At 42.5% G+C, this 19,253-nt stretch overlaps 1 protein-coding gene across 1 annotated transcript in view; it reads right to left on the bottom strand.

Annotated features, from left to right (window-relative positions):
* Nucleotides 1-19,253, bottom strand: part of GBE1 (1,4-alpha-glucan branching enzyme 1) — a 259,599-nt gene that overhangs the window by 81,794 nt on the left and 158,552 nt on the right. The window contains exons 11-12 of the mRNA XM_075593996.1: nt 17,786-17,896; nt 10,312-10,483 (exon numbers count right to left, since the gene is read on the bottom strand). Coding sequence (XP_075450111.1) covers nt 10,312-10,483; nt 17,786-17,896 — 283 coding nt within the window. The remainder of the gene's footprint in view (nt 1-10,311; nt 10,484-17,785; nt 17,897-19,253) is intronic.

Consider the following 19,253-nt stretch of genomic DNA (forward strand, 5'->3'; position numbering starts at 1 on the left):
GGCCACGAAGGCGCATCCTCTTCCTGCTGCTTGAAGAGGTTAGTACAGTACTCCATTTCATCTCCCGGTCCCCGCTTCCCCTCCCTGTCCCCGTGTCTGCCCGCGGGGGTGGGTGATGGTAGCGGGGGTGGGTGATGGTAGCGGAGGTGTTCCCCTTCCCTCCACAGCCCTCCCCCCCAATCCTTGCTTTCCTCCAGGTTCCCGTGTCTACTCGCGAGGTGGGAGATGGTAGCGGGAGTGTCTCTTCCCCCCCCCCACCCCCCAGGCCTCTCCCGCCCCGCGCGAGGGGGGGGGGGGGATTGCATGGTGCTGGTCACGGCCTTTCCTCTCTACCCCCCCCCTCGAGTCCCAGGGGTTCCGCTGGCTGGCCGCACTCATTACTGCCCCAAGCTCTTCCATCTCCGCTCTCCTCCTCCTCCCTCCTAGGAGCGTGTGTGCAGTCCTCGCTGCCTGTGAGCTGAGAGGGGGGGGGTCATCTGTCTGTGGTGTCGACGTCATCTGTAAACTTTCTGTTGCTTGGCCTCACTCTCCCCCGTCAGTTGGACCGCAGCTCACCTTCCACACACCCCCCTCCTCTCCCGGTGCCCCTCACTCTCTCCCCCCTCCCCACCTCACCCAAATCCCCACGCTCCGCAAAATCAGCCGCACCATCACCCTCACCGTGCGGGGCACACGTGTGGTACTAGGTGGCGAGTAGATTTTTGGGCGATTTGTCAACCACTGTGTGTGTATATATATATATATATATATATATATATATATATATATTCATTTAGTTCAATCTTTTGGCCAAAACATAATGCCTGCCACCATGTCTGGGTAATTCTTTCAGCAGGTCCTACACTACCAATGGTATACTGTCTCTTTGTATTTCCTCCATGAATAGAGAAAAGAGGAAACAAAACGATAATATAGCCAATAGCATGGGATGCTTGAAATGTATGCGATACCCAAGGGATAACAACTTAGGTGCGTTCTGGTCTTTAACCAGTGTTACTGGAAGTGCCCTAATAAGTCTAAGGACAAAACAATCTGGGGAAAAATGCAAGAAAAAATATACACGCTTATTGCTGTAAAGGTTACTGAAAGGGTCTACATTGACGTGGTTGCAGGCTCGATATGTTTTGGCCAAAAGATTGAACTAAATGACCCATACTTATGAGAAGAAAAACATAGAAGTTAATTAAATAATGTATCATATTGGATGTGCATTGGGGCTTCTTTGTTTACAGTAATGTGTGTTGCTGCCACATTTTAATTTGAAAGTCTTTTCTATGATTGTTGGTTAGTATTGACGTTGAAATTATGTGTTAGGAATGTCAGATATGGTTTGCACCAACACTATTTATTTTGTACATTTTTGTTCAGCGGCTTCTACATATATGCTCTTGTTGTATGTGCATGTATCTGAACAAAATTGTATTAATAAAAATGTTTAGCACATTAAAATATACAGTAGGAAGAACTGACCATATAGAAAAATTAACAGCATATCCAACATACACGCATCTTATCTGGAGATTCACAACTGTATTAATCAATTGATGATTATATCCTAAGAATATCTTTGTATATTTATTCTCTTAAGGATGATATTTCATTTTCAGTACTAAAATGCAAGGCTACTGTATTCAGAAGAACACTGGATTTATACAACAGAGGAATGAAAAATAAAACAAAGCATTAATAGTAAAAATTGTCATTCTAAGCTACATCATCTCATAACCCTAAGGGAATTGTGTACATGGTATTGGTTAAACGATGCAATGTACTGCACATGAATAGAACAAATTACCCCCAGCTATAATGTCATTGTTCTTTGAAGGATTGAAGTTAGAAGGCAAAAATAAAACATTTAGATACTGGATGTAGCACTATGGAATTTAGTTATTAAGGGCAGAGCTTGCATCTGCAATGTTTTTTGTACAGAAACGAGTATCATGATTTGTTATCAATATAGTGTGAACTGTTAACACCAATAATTCACACAAAATCTACTTCTGTTTTGTACAATAAAAAATACATAACTTCTGTTTAAGCAATATGTCAGCTGGAAAAAACAAAACACAGAACCCCAGCAAGCTCTTTTTGGGAACCCCTGAGCCCCCACAATATATATATATATATATATATATATATATATGTATATGTGTCAAAATGGAGTGCTATTGAGCGTGGCATATGTATACAACAGATGACAGAGAAGCCCAATGCTACATCCAACATGACATAAACACACAGTAAAACACTTATATATTCTCTTGAAATAGGGTCATTTAGTTTAACCCTTTGGCCAAAGCGTTGTAAGCTTGCGAGCCACGACAAGGCAGACAAAAACAAACATACAGATAAGACCAAATGGATTGCTTACATGTTAAAAAAATGTGGCAGTGATTCATTTCCCAGAATCCCTGGCTGCAGTTGCTGTCTGAGACAGGTGAATGTGCTCTCGGAGAGAGGAAGGGAGAGCCGGGACATGCGTCCCAGGCCTGGTCAGCGTTGAAAGTTGGGCCCGGCCAGAGGTTTGTTGCCTAGTTGCTGCTGGGGTCCACTGCTGCGATCCTGCCTCTGTCCCCCACCGGGCCTGCCGCTCTCTCTCACTGTTCTGTGTCGCAAGTTTTCCTGCCTAAAACAATCTCTGGTACCAGCGCAGGCAGTGTTAGGGTTAAATCTATGCCCTGCTGCAGTAAACAGCTCCCTTGAGTGACAGGAGGGGTGGGCCCAAGGCCTAGGTACTGCCCACAATTGGGGCTCAGACCTGGGACCCTCCCCTGGTAACAAAAAGGAGCTGCAGCCAAATTTAGTTGTCATACCCTCTCCCCACGAGGAGTGGAGGTGTGTGTTTACTTCTATCCTGGACCAGGGACCTGGTTCCAGGCCTTCAATCTCGCAGGGGAGTGAAAGCCGATACCCCATACTCCACCAGGGAGTGTGGAAGATTGGGATAGACCTTTTGGGGCCTCAAGCCCTGGGGGTTGAGCTCATGGACACAGATAAGGACATGTTGATGTATGCTGTGTACTGATGTGAAGAATAAAGATCAAGTTGCTGTTTTTATACTCCTGCCTGAGGCTGCAGTCTATCAGGAAAAGGGTGAGATTTTCTACAGGGGACTGGACCTATCTGTGATAGGCTCTGTGGGAATGGAGGAGCTGTAACATAGGAGAAGAGAGGTGCGGATCACCAAAAGCCTGGCCTGTTGATTCCCCAATTAACATCGGCGGAAGCTCAGGGCCTTCTGTATACCTGCAGGTGATCACAACACCGTGTAACAGTGAGATCTCCCGTCGGGTGGGGGAGCACTGATTACATACATGCATACATACGTAACCCTGTTTCCCCCACCCACTCTCACATAGGGTGTCTAAGGCTCAGGCTACATGTCTGTGTGTGGTGCGTACCTGCTGGCAGCAGGGGGCCCTGAGTCTCCCGCGGTGACATGGGGAAGAACAGGACAGGTTTCTGGGGTTGTGCCTCCGTTCTCTACAGAAGAATCATCTTCCCCTCCTCCTGATACACTCCACTCTCAGGCAAGAGATTGTATAAAAGTGCAGTTTTTTTATTGTCTCTCTTCAGTCACTTCAGACAGTTGCACACAGCAGGCTGTCTCCCCGCAGGATGTCCCTGACGCCACTCCAGGCCTAGGGCACCCAGAGTGGGTCTAGCTCTTATCCTAACCCCTAAGCAGGGTAGGAGGGAGGTATGGGGTATACACACTCCCTCCCCGAAGGGAGGCCTCAAGCTAGCCAGTCCTGGTAGCTCGGTCTGTGTGATCCAGGTCCCTTCCACTCCAAGGACTCTCACACTCATCAAAAGCAGGAACAGAACTCGAACCAACTAAATAGGAAGTGGAAATGCCCTAAGTAGTTTCAACAGGCACCGTCCCTGTTTCTCTTGATTGGACACAGGGTCAGGTGACCTGCCTTCACTGCCTCAGTGCACTACCTGAAGTGGGGAAAACCTATGATGACTCCTGGCAACCTGCCCTTACACAGGGATTACTGCCAAGAGGAGGATAGAATAATAGCCCAAATCTACCAGGGCTACATATATATATAGTTAAATATATAAGGCATACCTCCCATTAACGTACACAATGGGTCCAGAGCATGTATGTAAAGCGAAAATGTATTTAAGTGATGCACTACCTTTTTCCCACTTATCGATGCTTCGGTACAGGTAGGGAGCCGGTATTGCTGTTCAGGACGAGCTGACAGGCGCATGTGTGAGCTGCCATTTGCCTATTGGGCGAGGGGAATCAGCGCGTCACTCCTACGGCAGTCTGTAGGGCAGAATAAGTGTCCGTACTCGCGAAGCGAGCATACAGACACAGGGGTATGGTGCTATTTAAAATATGTCTTTACTCGCGAGTGTACTTAAAGTGCCTGTACACACACAGATACAGAGATGTGGTCGCCTGTGCTCTCCGGCTAGTCATAGGAATATCTTTGGCTCTCGCAGAAATGCTGCAACATTTCTTCTGCCTGACATATACATATATACATAACCATGAAGCGGCAAAGAGGCGACAGCACTCAGACAGTTTGAAGCAGTATTATGTATTAAACATATAGCACATATCTCCTATATGTTTAATACATAATACTGCTTCAAACTGTCTGCGTGCTATCGCCTCTTTGCTGCTTCATGGTAATGTATGCTTTTATTATTTCTATGGGACATGCACCAGCCCACTACTGATTACCTACAGGAGTGCCAGTGGCCTTCTATCAAATATATATATATATATATATATATATATATATATATATATATATATATATATATATATATATATATATATATATATAACATTTAGATTATTGTATGCTTTGTTAACAATGAATTATGATTGTAACTCTATTTACTTATTTGGCCCTAAGCACATAAAAATTCTTCTAAAGCCCAGAAAGTATAACATCTGAGATGCCTAATCACATTGTGTTAAAATCAAATTGCTATACTGTATCAAGTAAACAGAATTAAGTAGGTGATTCATCCTTGAGTTACATGTAATCAAATGGATAGTCAGCAAATAAACAAATATTAAAAAAAATAACTGTAATTTTTTTATTATTTTTTCCCCCCATAAGCAAATATTCGGCTAACATAGCATACCGTACATTCTTTTTCCACCCGCTAGCTACAGTACAGTAGCTGTTCCGATTTAGGCCTCGTTCAGGGTGCTGGCTTCGGGGGCAGGGCGTGCGTGCTGCCGTGAGCAACAAAGTATTCAATTTGAATACTTGTTGTCAGGGTAGCTACTGGCCTGCCTCCGAAGCCAGGAGTTGCTGCTGACGACAGCTTCGGTAAACGAAAATTTAGTTTCTTGGAGCTGAAGCAGCGTCACAGGGACCAAGGCAGCCAATGAAATCATTCTTCAGAATGATTTCATGACTGCAGCTTGGATACTTTAACCCTGCGTCTGTAGCCCCGCCCCCTCCCCAACGCTGAAAAGTTTGCTGGGGGGATAATCACATGTCGCCCAGCAAACTCCCAGCACTGCCTCCCGCACGCCCCCCCTCCGAGTCCTCAGCTGGCTCCCTGAACGAGCCCTTATAAAAAATCACTTATTGCACTAGTTTTCATTGCACTAAAACTAAACAATTCTAGTATGTAATAACAAAAAAATGTTTTCGATTCAGATTGTGTAAAACATGCTACAAAACAAGAGGACATAAAACATTTGGGAAATTAGCAGTTGATGCAATTTTTATATGCCTTTGGCTACGGGCTCAGCATCAGAATTAAACTGCGATGCCGTTAAATGAAAGTGACATCAATTGCAAGATCCGTATTTCTCTGCAAACACCAAAAATAATACACTTCTATACTAAAAACAGGATACCTTATAGAAGTATTTTAGCATTGTAACACAATGTGCTGTTATATTTTCAGGCTAAATTTGTTCACAATGCTGCAATCTTTAAAGGATTTTAAAAAATGGGCACCACTGGCCTTATTTTAAGCTGCGATAGTGCTACCGGCTCCATTTATTTCAATAGGACTTTCCGTGCAACAGCTCCTTAGAGAATAAGGCCTTATGTTTCAAGAGTAAAACATTATTTTAATGACTCCATATAAAAAGTCCCTCAGGGTTACAAAATATGTAACATATTTCTATAGGGCTTTGTGGAGGGCTTGTAGCCACAAACTAAGACAGTTAAGCATTATTACAAGGAGCTGGGATGGTAGGAGCAGTGGGACAGCCCTGATTAAGCCAAGAGAGTTTAGAAATACCATTTTGTATTACAGAGTTCAGTGGGGATGGCAAAATAGTGTACAGTGGGTAACATGAGAGGGGCTGAAGTGACACCTGAAAACTTCCTGCCTAAGACCACGCTTATAGTGCCTGGCGACGTCGGCCGAAATCAAATGCATTGTCGCCACCGCGTGCACTTATAGTAAGTGCAACGGCGACAAAGCGATGGGGCGATGCGATTTTCGGAAGCCGGGAATATTTGATTTTTCAGGGGCTGTCGCCTCATGTGACAGTCCCATAACCAATCAATGCCCGGGTCGCCAGCGCCGCCAAGCGAAATACAACTTTCTCTAGCGGCGACGTCATGCGTCGCCGGCACTATAGGCGCGGCCTAAGGCCCACCAAAAAACAAGACTACCATTAAGCAAAAATAATAATATTATATTAGGATTCAAACAAAAACACAAGTTATTTCTAAAACAAATGACATCACTTAAAAATAAATATTATAATGGTAATTGTATAATAGCGTGCCCAATTATGCTGTATTATTGATTAACTTATCTCCCTTTCCCCTGTCCCTTATCTGCACACACACATACACTCATAGTCGGCATGTTATTTAGCGGGACTGAGTGCCAGGGGAGAGTGCGGTGCCTCTTACCTGCTCAGCCATATCATCATCTCAGCGACGTCACATTGTCGTGGCAACAGGATGCCGCTATGTCGCAGATATGAGGCGATGCGGAAGAGGAGAAGCCGGATGGAAGGTAAGCAGCACTTACGGGTACCCGTGCTCTTTCCCGGCAATCAGTTTAACTGTTGTGGGGAAGAGCGCGGGGCCTCTTGTAAGCACAGGACACACACACACACACACAAACACTTACCTTATAAGTGACAGCACACTGCAGTCAGGGAGAGGAGAAACTGTAAGAGCAGTACAGCACTACCTCATGGCTGGATTTATTGATCATATCCCTTGAGAAAGCGCCTATGGGAAAAGGCCGTCGGGATTGCTGCCTAACTCCCACGGGCAATAGAGTGCTATTGGAAGCACTTCATAAATAGTCTATTGAGCCTCTTACTACATTTATATCGGGCACAGCTGAGCTATAGGACTTCTGAGTACTTTTTACACACCGTCAGTATCGCAAGTATTTTAGTAGCTTCTATGATAATTGTTATTTGACGGTTTTCTCATTGCATTTAATCTGAGGTCTAGTATAGCTGGACCACGATCACCATGTGTGTGTTTTTTTAACCAGTTTTACATAGCCACAGTAAATCTAAGCTTATACCTGTTTATACACTATGGTATATACTTTTTCAGAGTAACACTTATACATTGTTGTGTGGCTGTGAGAGGGGGGAGCTTTAGCCTCTGTTCTCCTCTTCCTAATAGGGTCTCATTTTGAAAGTAATAAAAAGTTGTTCTATCTACATTCACTACTAACTACTGGCACATTGTGCCTTGTCAGATACTTATCTGCAGTGAGCCCTAGATGCTACGCTCTTACATACTTATCCCGAATATGGACATTTCTTTAATATAGTCAAAATTGTAGCGTGGTCGCGGGAGGGGGGAGTTTGCTTAGGAGCTCCCTTCCTCTTAGAGGCTCAAATTCTATTTTTGTTAGGCTATCCAGCCTTGTCATTACCCTATTTCGGGAATACTTGTACTGTATGGAGCTTCCATTTTTGAAGCTCTTGTTCGCACCGGGGAGTTTTTAATACCCTAAATTTTAACTTTAAATTAGTAAAAAAATTGTTTTTAAATACTCTCATCATATCATTATATATACATATTGGATGTTCTGAGCTCTGCTCTTCCTTTTGGTTATACCTTACTTATGAGACTATGTACTGTTATTGAGTGCTGTTATGCAGGGGACCGTACTGGTCTACTGGCCCTTTTTGAGTCTGTTACGCTCCAGTTTCTTTTTGTGTTTATCTTCTCCTTTCCCAAGCTGCACCGTTCACTTTATTTACTGACGTTGATTATATCACAGGAGTGCTGGTGTCATATTTATTGTTTTGTTTGCTCTGCCATATCATCATCTCAGTGACGTCACATTGTGATGGCAACGGGACGCTGCACGTCGCAGAGATGAGGCGATGCGGAAGAGTTGAAGTCGGATGGAAGGTAAGCAGCACTTACTGTTACCCGGGCTCTCCCCCCGGCAATCAGTTTAACTGTTGTGGGGAAGGGCGCGGGGCCCCTGTAAGCACAGGACTCAGTGAGATGGCAACGTCATCAAGCCGGCCCTGTTTCACTTACACACACCTTACGAGTGACAGCACACTGCAGCCAGGAAGAGGAGAAACTGCATGAGCAGCACAGCGCTATCTCATGGCCGGATTTATTGCACTGCACAGCCCCTGCTACTGTCTCTGTTCCTGTAAAAACCGGGACATTACAGAGATCAGGACACCGGGACAGTCCCAGCTAAACCGAGAAGTCTGGTCACCTTATACTACATATTGCAGGTTTCCCAGTCTCTACATTTTAGAGATGATTGTGGGCCATTAGGCTTTTGTACCTGTTAAAGAGGATACACAGTACTAAATAATACTGTACTTAGGAGAAGAAAAAAACAGATCATACAGTACAGTAAGAGTGGGTGGTGTAAAGAGAAAAATCTTACATTTTCAATATGCATAAAAGTTGTTTCTTCACACACTAAACTATCAATCTCTTTTGCGAACACTTGAACTTCACTTCAATAATAAAACGGTCTTCCTGACAAACATTGTCACCAAATATGTTTTTATTGAGATCCTGTTCAATTAAGCTTTCTATTTGGCTTACTGGAACATTTGTCATTTATCATATTTATCTTCAAGTGTCTTTTTAAAAACCAAGGTTGTAAGGAATTGGTCCATCAACCCTCTTCTGAAATATGTTCACGTTTGCTTTTTTCTTAAAAAGACAAAAAACCACCAGTCCTTAAAAAAACAAAAAACGTTCGATAGGATACAGTATGTGAACAGTGCTACATCTGAAAAGACTTAAATCAGGGGTTCTCAACTCCAGTCCTCAAGATCCCCCAACAGTTCAGGTTTTTAGGATATCCCTGCTTCAGCACTGGTGGGTCCATCAGTAGCTTGGTCTTTGAAGAGCACAGGTGGCCCTTCGACTAAGCCACCTGTGCTGTAGCAGGAATACCCATAACACATGACCTGTTGGGGGGGTCTTGAGGACTGGAGTTGAGAACCACTGAATTAAGTAGTTTACGTTTAAACATCATCTTAAGTTTCAAATTTACATAGGACTATGCTTTAGGCATGAGGAGTACAACTATGTACAAGGGCTGCATGCAGGAGGTACCAGTCACTGCTAAGGGGAAGCAATTTGCAAGATCATTATTATGCAGGGACTTGCATAACGAAGAAAATTTACAAAAGTCACTGTACCGTTATTGATAAATCCAGTGAAATCACAAGATGCTTGGCAGAGTTTATTTTGCCAACACTTCCACATAAAACGGCCTATAAAAGACAGCTGTGCATCCTAACAGTCACAGATACAACCACACATATTTCAAACATTAATCAATTTTATATCTACAATTCAAGTAATGTTATAAACCCCAAAACAAGAAAACACTTGGAAGTGTGAATACACATGTAGATATGTACACATACTGCACACACACACACACACACACACTATTGCCAAAATCACATTTAGTCAAGCCTCAGGGAAATTTGATATTAAATAAAAATGTTTAGCATGAATAATAGAACACTGAACTACCAACAATTCTTTCCATATATCCATCTTGTATATTTGTTTATAAATGCATCTACATGGCAATTTCCATTCAAATACTCCACTTAACATTTTTATTGACTTATTAATATTTTATGTAAGCAAACCAATAATATTGGAGTCTCATTTCCTGATGGAATACTTACACTGTTCTGAAGGAAAATAATAACACGAGTGTGAATAATACAAACCTAATAAAATTAGACTCAACTTAAATTTCCACTTTAAAAATAACATTGTAAAACAGCAGTTCCTAAAGTACATATGGTTTACAAGTCAAGTATAAACAAGTTTAGTGACAAAGTCTAGCCACAGTATCTCATGTTGTAGTACCTACCCATGAAATTGAGATAGCCTTCACCTCCAAGAGCATGCGTTATCAGACGTAGCATTTTATGGAGCTGAATTCCACGATCAATAACTGGTGTTAAAGGGGACTGCACACTCATGTTTGAATACATCTCTGCATCCATTAGCCAAAATGCCAATGTCTTATCTCCAACAAGGGCCTACAAAAGCAAATATGTAAGTATTTAAATCCTGAGCATAATTCATGCTGTACTGCAATAAAACTGTAAATGCAATAATTACTCCAGGGGAAAAAAATGCAGGTGAAGAGGTTAGCTGTGTGGTTAAAACAGTTTTTTTTTTTTTTCAAATAGATGACCAGTTACAGAAGTAGCAGATGTTATTGCACCTGTTCTCGTCATCGTAAATACTTAGCAAAACTGTAATTTTGTAATTAGCAGCTCCATTATATGTAACTAAACTTGTACTAGTGGTAATGTGTTTAAGAACATATGCTACATCTGTAAATCAGACCAGTGTAGTTTGACATACCACCAGGTTTCTTTTTTTTTTTTTTTTTTTTTTAAATAGCTCAAAATAAGAAATTATTTCAGCTTCTTCAAGTCCTCTATGGCGGCCATAACAGCTGTTATACAACTCCTAGCTGGAATAGGATAATAATTCTGATGCAGGTATAAAGGAGGTGTGGTCTGTTTCTTAGTCAGTTATCAGTTATCTAAGCACCTAAAAATAAGCACAAAAGAACAGAAACAGACAGAAAAAAATAGGAAAAATAAAAGGAGGGACATGGCTGCCATAGAGAACTTCAACAGAAATATCATTAGGCAAATTTCCGATCTGTCTTCAGCATCCTCTATGGCAGCCATAATTGCTCGGATGTTTCAAAAGCGTTAAATCAGATAGACAGAATTATGGCTTGTAGAACCTTCCTCCTAAATCACGCATCACCTGAGGCCTGGAGATCTAACCTATAATGCTTAGAAAAGGTTTGCAATGAGGACCATGTTGCTGCCTAACCGATATCTCGTGCGGAGGTGGCCTATGCTTTCTCTGCCCAAGAAGTTGCCATAGCCCTGTTGAGTGAGCAGTAATGATCTGTTGTGGTACTTTCCCTACAGAAGTATAAACGTTGGTGATGGCTGTTGTGACCCACCTTGAATGCGTCTGATGCAGTTTGCCCTTTTCTGGGGCATTGGAAAAGAATGAACAGCCTTGAGGTTTTCCTAAACTCAGCTGTCTTTTGGATATAGTAACAAAAAAGAGAAACAGCGCACTGCCCAGGGAGCAAGGTGGTATAAGAATTAAAAAAAATATTTCGTAATAAGCATCACCCAAAAGGAGGTGTAAAGCTTCCTACGTGTTTCGGACACACATGTCCTTTATCAAGGAGTATTTTTGGATATGAGCTGGAAATACTCTAACTATATCTAAATTATGTAATAGTTTCTACTTTTCATCAGAACGGTGAAGGCACAAAGGGACAACGATATCCTGATTCATGGCAAACTCTGATACCAACTTGGCATAGCAGTGAGGACATGATAATTTTATCCTGATGAATTTGGAAATACGGTTCTTTGCATGCTAATGCTTGCAATTCTCCAACTCTGCGTGCTAGTGACTGCTCTGAGAAATACTGCCTTGATGTGTGTTTAAATGGATAGGTCATTCAAAGGTTCAAATGTCGCAGAAGTTATAATGTTTCCAAGACCATATTTAAATCCCATGAGGGTATGAAAGCCTTTATCAGTCGTTCGATTCATATGGTTGTCGTCTCAATGAATTTACCAAACATAGCAATTTGCCTATAACGAAAGGTACCCAATGCTGACAGTTGTACCTAGAGTTGAGCGCTCTTTTAGATCCTATCTGTAGAAACTGTAAGATCTATGGAATTGGTGTAATCTCTTTATTATGGCACCACTTCCATTTGGAATATCTTCCAAATTCTGTAATATATAGCTGAGGTGACATGTTTCCTGGAGTGAGGCAAGATATCAATCATCTGGTCTAAAAAAAACACCATTGCTCCCAAAAGATTTCCTCTCAAACTCCACAACGTCAACCAGGATTGGGACGGAGAATCATCCCTTGCATCAGCAGGTGGCCATGTGACCAACGTGATGACATCAATCCATTTGAATGGCAACAACGCGTTTTCTTGCGTGCTTCGTCAGATAAGCAGACTCCTGATGAAGCACAAAACGCGTTGTCATTGCAAGTGTCACTATTCGGAGGGATTGACGTCATCGTTTTGGTCACGATACAGGAAATAGGAGACACAGGCATCTAAAGAAGCTGGCTGCGCATCCGTTGCTCAGTGCGAGTGTGGGTGAGACCCATCTGTCGAGAAGTGTTCTCGTATCTCCGTGACATCATCTTGCCTTTACAAATGCCTTCAAAAACTCTCTACCATGTGAGTGCATATCTGTTGGATACTTTAGTGATATAAATACATTGTTGCTACGATCTGCACCATCCTGCTGTTTTCTTTCTTGCATGGGATTAACATACTACACCTCATCTATCACAACATCGGAGTACCCCATTTCTGGGCCAAGGAAAAGTATTATGAGTCCACCATGGGGTTTGATGTCTGATTTTTAACTTCACTTTGTGAGGGCACATTGTGTGAGATTTGTTTTGATTTTTCGAATTATCATACAATATTGCACTATATCAGGGGTGCGCAAACTTTTTCCTATGCGCACCCCTGCCTGCTCTCCCGGCGCCTCGTCAAATGACGTCACGTTGCCATGGTAACATGATGTCACTTGAACCCGCCGGGTCATTTGAGTTACCATGACGACGCATCACTGGAAGGTATGTGTGTTATAGAGGCCTCACGCGGTCCCCAGGCATTTAATTTAAATGCTTGGGTGGAGAGCGCGGCTATAACTGCTACGACCCCCCCGAGAAAATCTAACACCGCCCCCCGTTTGCGCACGCCTGAACTATATTATGGTTTGTATTTTCTGGGGTTTTTCCTGAGACCAGTATTTCAAGAACCCCAGAGAAAGGTTCAACTTGGGTTAGAGATGCAAAACCGGTTGTTGATTTTATTACATACTTTTTCACTGTTTATTGATATATTTTATGCACGTTTGGCACAGAGCTTTTTTTATATTTTTAACACAGTGTTATTTCACTTGATTATGTAATACCATCATTGGTCCTTCGATATTTACTTTTACACAAATAAATAGAGCACTGTTTGAAAAATTCTGCTTACTTGCATCAGCAGGGCAGGAAGTGGTAGAAGAATCCATGGAGTGTCTATGGACAGGTCAATGAACCATGTCCATCTGAGCCAATGCAGGGCTATTAGTATAGCATTCACCTTGTCTCTGGATTTTGGTTATCACCATCTGGAGTAACAGAATCGGAAGGGGAATGTCCACAACCAAAATGTCATCCCAAACTGTGGCTTAGGGATATTGCCACCTTGGAGCCAGAACAATCTTTTTGTTTGCAGCGGATGTCATCAAGTCTATTGATGGAGGGCCCCATCAATGTACAATATCCATGAATACCTGTGGACAACTCCCATTTTCCTAGAAGAACTGCTTGCCTGCTGAAAAAGTCTGCCTTTACATTTTTGTTTCCAAAAATGTATGTCGCTGAAAAATAGGGAATGGCTTGTTCTGCCCATATCAAAATCCTTGAGACATCTGAGCTTTTATACTTCAGGTGCCTCCTTGTCCATTGATGTAGGCGGCTATGGCCGTAACTTTGTCCAACAAAATCCTGAGTAAAAGGTCTTTCAAGGCTGGACTTATTCTCTGGATTGCGTAAAATACTGGGCAAATTTTTGTCTCTGCTGGTGACCCCTGAACCTGGACTGATACATCTTCACAGAAGGCCCACCCGGTCAGACTGGCATCGGTGGTAAGGAAGTTCTATGTGCAGGGAGTCATGGACCTTCCTTTTTGAAGGTTCTCCTCCTTGGTCCATCAAAGCAGACTTGATCTTGTGGATGCCAACAGAGGAATGGTTTTGCAGTTTGGTAAACATGGTGCTCCCACGTCGAATAAAATCGACCTATAATCATTGGAGATAGAATCTGGCTATGGAACCACGTCTTTGACTTGCGTTTAGGTGGGATGGATGTTTGATCCTCAGGAAAGAGTGAGAGATTTTGGTCACTTTTAATTGGGGTAACAATACTATACCATGTTTAGTATTAAACATGACCCCAAAAAATTGAATAGTTTTAGCAGGAATCATCTTGCTCTTCTGTATGTTTATGATCCATCTGTGATCTTCTAGCACGTTGCGAACTAACTGGACATGAAGTTGATCCAGGTATTCTGAGGAAGTCTTAATTTGCCAATCATCTAGATAAGGCATAACAAATATCCCTTTTTGGCAAAGTTTTGCTGCCATCCCCACCATCCCTATGAACATTCGATGTGCTGTCGCCAGATCGAATGGCAAGACCTTGAACTGGATGTGTTTGAATTTTAAGCAGAATAATTTGGGATGAGCCCTGTGAATCGGGATATGGAGATATGCATCTCTCAGATCGATCAATGCCACGTAATCATCATCTTGTACGACTGACATGGCAGCCCGTAAGGACACCATTTTGAAGTGTTGATTAATACTGCTCTGTAACCCCAGCTCTCCCATCCCCGATTTTGGAACTAAAAACCATATTGAATAAAAGCCTTGACAGCGTCAATCTTCAAGTACTAGTTGAGTAGCAGAGATGAGCCAGACTTTGAATAGCCTGCCTGGTGCACGGTCTGGACAATGATTGTTTGGAAGGGCGAGCCCTCCTGCTGAGAAGGCATATACCCATTGGTCAGTTACAATATCCCACTTCTTCGGGCTATCCTCTGGCACGATCAACGATCACGGCCCTTATTTGTCTGTCCGGGGGAGCCCCCGGCTCCTGAGTGGCTCAGGTTAGAGGCTGATTGTAAAAGTTAACCGTGGACCGAGAGGTGGTGATCCCTGGTACTGAGACACTCTGGGATGGACAGAACGAGGAGGCATCCAGGGTAAATTCTGGAACTAGCGAGCTAATAGTCCTCCATAACTCCCTGTTCATGTTCCTGTTGTCGTGTTCCTGCTTGCTGGCTCTGAACAGAATAAACCCTCATTATTTCACTTCCTTTTTCTTCCTGGTGTTTTGTGATCCCTGTAATATTTTGGCATACTATGACACTGGCCATGGCAGGCGCGGGCTTCAAAATTGTTCCCAGGATGATGTATTGCTTCTGCAACACACCCACAATACATGGCTATATTGGTTCTTTAAATTTTTTTTTAAATAGTCTACGGCAGTGGTACCCAACTCCAGTCCTCAACTCCCACCAACAGGTCAGGTTTAACGGATATCCCTGCTTAAGAATAGGTTGCTCAATCAGTGGTTCAGTCACTGTGATTCAGCCTCCTGTTCTAAAGCAGGGATATCCTTAAAACCTGACCTATTTGGTGCGACTTGAGGACTGGAGTTGGGAACCACTGCTCTAAGCGGATGGTCATGTGTCTTGCCATCCGTGCAATTGCTGCATACACCTTGTGATATGACTTCACATTTTGCAGTCTTCTTCCTGGAACGAGAACATATTAGTAAAGCGTCTCGTCGCATTGCCACGCTTTCCCGACAATTTCCATTTGGTGCCTTAAATGGAGCTATGAACCGAGAAGAAACTAGCAGTCTTCCTGGGGAACAAGAAATGTTTGATGCAAGACCAAGTCCCTCCTTAGGGTCTTCAATGTTTAATGTGGTGTGCATATTCTTAGTCAATCTTTCAATAGAATACACTTTAAATCCCCCAAACTCTTCCTGGACCACCACTTCTTCAGTGGAGGATTCCTTGACCAGATCAGAAAAGACCGGTTGAACTTGTGAGACCAAGAGACTGTCAGCAGCCCAGCACGTGATTGGAAGTGACGTTAGCGGCGTGTCCCATCCCTTGAATGGGTGGGGCCTCTTTGGAATGCCATGTCCAAGTGGTGGAGGTTGTGTTAGGGGATTCTGCGTCCAAATCACCAATGGAACAGCCCAGTTACTGGCTCCTAATTCGTCCACCAGCTTAGGTAGGACAAGAAAAATTGACCAGGGAACAGGCCACACGTCCTTGATACCTGTGTCAGAACTCTTGTCTTACCCCAGCAGGCATTATCCCAGCTGTTACGGTTGCCAAAGAGGACGTTGAAGAAATTAAAATATTGCATTTGTCTTCAGGAATTTAAGGTGTTAAAAAAGTGCCTGAATATGTGTGGGAGGTGGCAAGTCAGATTCACCTGTAAGTTATTATAATTAGCCTGCCATTAGAAGATGGCAGGCTGCTATTTTCCACTGTCAAAGAAGAAGAATTGACTCAGACCGATAGCTTAATCCAAATGGTGTGTTTTCTTTAGGCAGAGTAGTGCTGTTTGGTTTGACACTAGGGGAAAAAATCACGAAAGATTTTGACCAATATTTACAAAGCCGTGCTATGCCATAAACACACTTTCAGGTGCTGCAAGACAACTTCAACCGATTTACCTAAATGAGGTGCAAGATGTATTCCACCCCCAGAACAGGTCTTATGGAGTAGCACTGCATAGTAAATGGTGGCCTTTATCTTTACATTTTTTTTTATATACAGTATATTGCCTGCATGTAAAGATGCTTTACATTAAGCAGTCCTGTAAACAAGAGCTCAGTGCTTTCTTTCTAAAGGCGAGCTCAACAGTACCACTGCAATAAATGAAAATTGTGGGAAATGTAATTCTTTAAATATTGCCACATCTTTTCTGCTTCCCTGTACGCTGTATATGGATGACACAGCTTTATACAGTATGTAAAAATGCATAAGTATATTGCCCTAAAATAATGTAATTTATTAAGAAGATGTCCAATTATAAAAGTTGTCTACCTAGAACATTAATATTGTCTGTCTCAGAAACGCAGGCTTCTGTAATGTACTACCAAAATATTAGCCAAGTGCTAAAACAACATTGCATATCAACAAAGAGTGAATATTTGGACAATATACAGTAACTGCAGACAGGGTCCAAAATATATTCAATTCCAGATCTCCCTATTGTACATGGAGCTAAATTCCTGGATGGTTGCCAAGGGCAGGCCAAATATGGATGGGGCACAAAAAAAAAAAATCTTGGTTACCTACCCACGAGAGCAATTACATGGGCCAGCACATTAGTTTGGGGGCAACTGGGCATACAGAAAAAAAACTTTGTTACTGTAGTTATAAAATGTGAAGAGACCCATCTTAAAATTTGAAAGCGATAAAATTATCAAATTTGGACCTTGAAAGCAACGCTTCCCATTATTTAGTAACATTCAACCCATGCTTAGGTGAGCAGAATCATAAAAGTACAACTAAAGTCATTCTTAGCATATGCTTTTATAGTGAATTTATATTTACTTTTAGCGTACACAGTTAGTCGATGTACTGTATGAAACATTAAAAAACACTTCAGATAGTAAGGGAAGTATAGCAGCTAAATCCAGTTACTCAAAAACACATTTATTACAGTACTTGGTCATGGCTTTCTGCGTAGGCGATGCATTTTTCATTATATCTTCTATTGGTGAGTGTGTGTACTAAGTTGCCCATGTCCCAGTCTTCATCCTTCTGCTCCTTCAAAATCTGCAAAAAGTGTAGAATGAAAGTTATGTTTATTCTGCACATAACCTTTTTATAAATTTACCTTTTTATACTGTTAGAGTACAATATTTTACTGTATATAGTTAATTTAGTAGTGCATCATGTTTGGCAATTTGTATTACAGTACTTGCTATAATATTTTAGAACTTAGTCATTTCATTAGTATTCCTAAACCTTCTGGCCTCTTCTGTTTGTGAGGAGTCCTTCAGGGCATTTAAATGCAACATAATTTTCCTTGTGGGTATAAGAAATAAAAGCTAATTTCCGAGCTTTGTAGCAAATCTCCTCAGCATTTTTCAAGCACAAATGACAATGTCATAGATTTGTATTGTGTTGTTTAATCCCTAAACTAATATTTATTTTTTTCTGTCACATCAGCTGCCAACGTTTGATTAATAACCATTGCCTGTCTATGCTATTTAAATTGATTTTTGTCTCACTTCTATAAAAACATTGAAGGACTTTACCACCCTTTTAATGGTCGACTAAACATAATAATTTTCAGATTCAACAGTTAATATGTATTTATTAAGCAGTATTCAAAAGTTTTTCCCTCCCCCCCCCCTTTCAGCAAAAAAAATAATGATACAATTCCATTGTTGACAGAGAAACAAGGTTTTACAAAGTGGAATTACTATGGGGGTAAACAGTTTTTTAGTGCATATTCATTCATTAGTTTTCTTCATAGTTCTGTTAAGTATATTTTAAAGAAATTATCCATTGCATTATGGACCTAATATAAAGCTGCAATTCCTCCAGTTTTCCCGATCACACAACTAGCTGGCCAGAAATCGCCCGGCTGAGCAGAGCGCATTACATCACTCAAGCGCCAGAGCGCTAGCTCCCAGCCTGGCTGCAGCCTAATGGTTCAGCTCTGGAAGACACCTTGTTATAATATTTTACAGCTGTAAGGGGGTCACCCCCGGTTCCCCTGATCTTCCTTTGTCCCCTGCCTTACCCCTGTGGCAGTGGGGGAAGGGGACGGCGACTTCTCCCGGTGGGCGCCGCCATCTAGGCCGACGCCGTTGGGGTCCTGATGCTCGCGCATGCACGGAGGGTTGCGCATGCACAGATAGCCGCGGTGGCCATGTTGTGGGTGGCGCGAGTTCGCGCAATGCGCTGAGCTTGGCAAGGGTAGCGGTGGCCATTACAAGTGTGCAGGAGCTCTGGGTGGTTGCGCAGGCACAGTTAAGCGTAGCGGTGGCCATTACAGCTTCGCACAGGCGCAGTAGAGATCGTGCATGCGGTCCCCATAGGAAAGAGGTCCTGAGTGGACTACATCTCCCAGCAGCCTCTGGGGAATGCCCTATGATCCCTGTCACATGCAGTCAGACAGCCA

Source organism: Ascaphus truei, chromosome 3, assembly GCF_040206685.1.
Source record: "Ascaphus truei isolate aAscTru1 chromosome 3, aAscTru1.hap1, whole genome shotgun sequence".
Classification (NCBI taxonomy): Eukaryota; Metazoa; Chordata; class Amphibia; order Anura; family Ascaphidae; genus Ascaphus; species Ascaphus truei.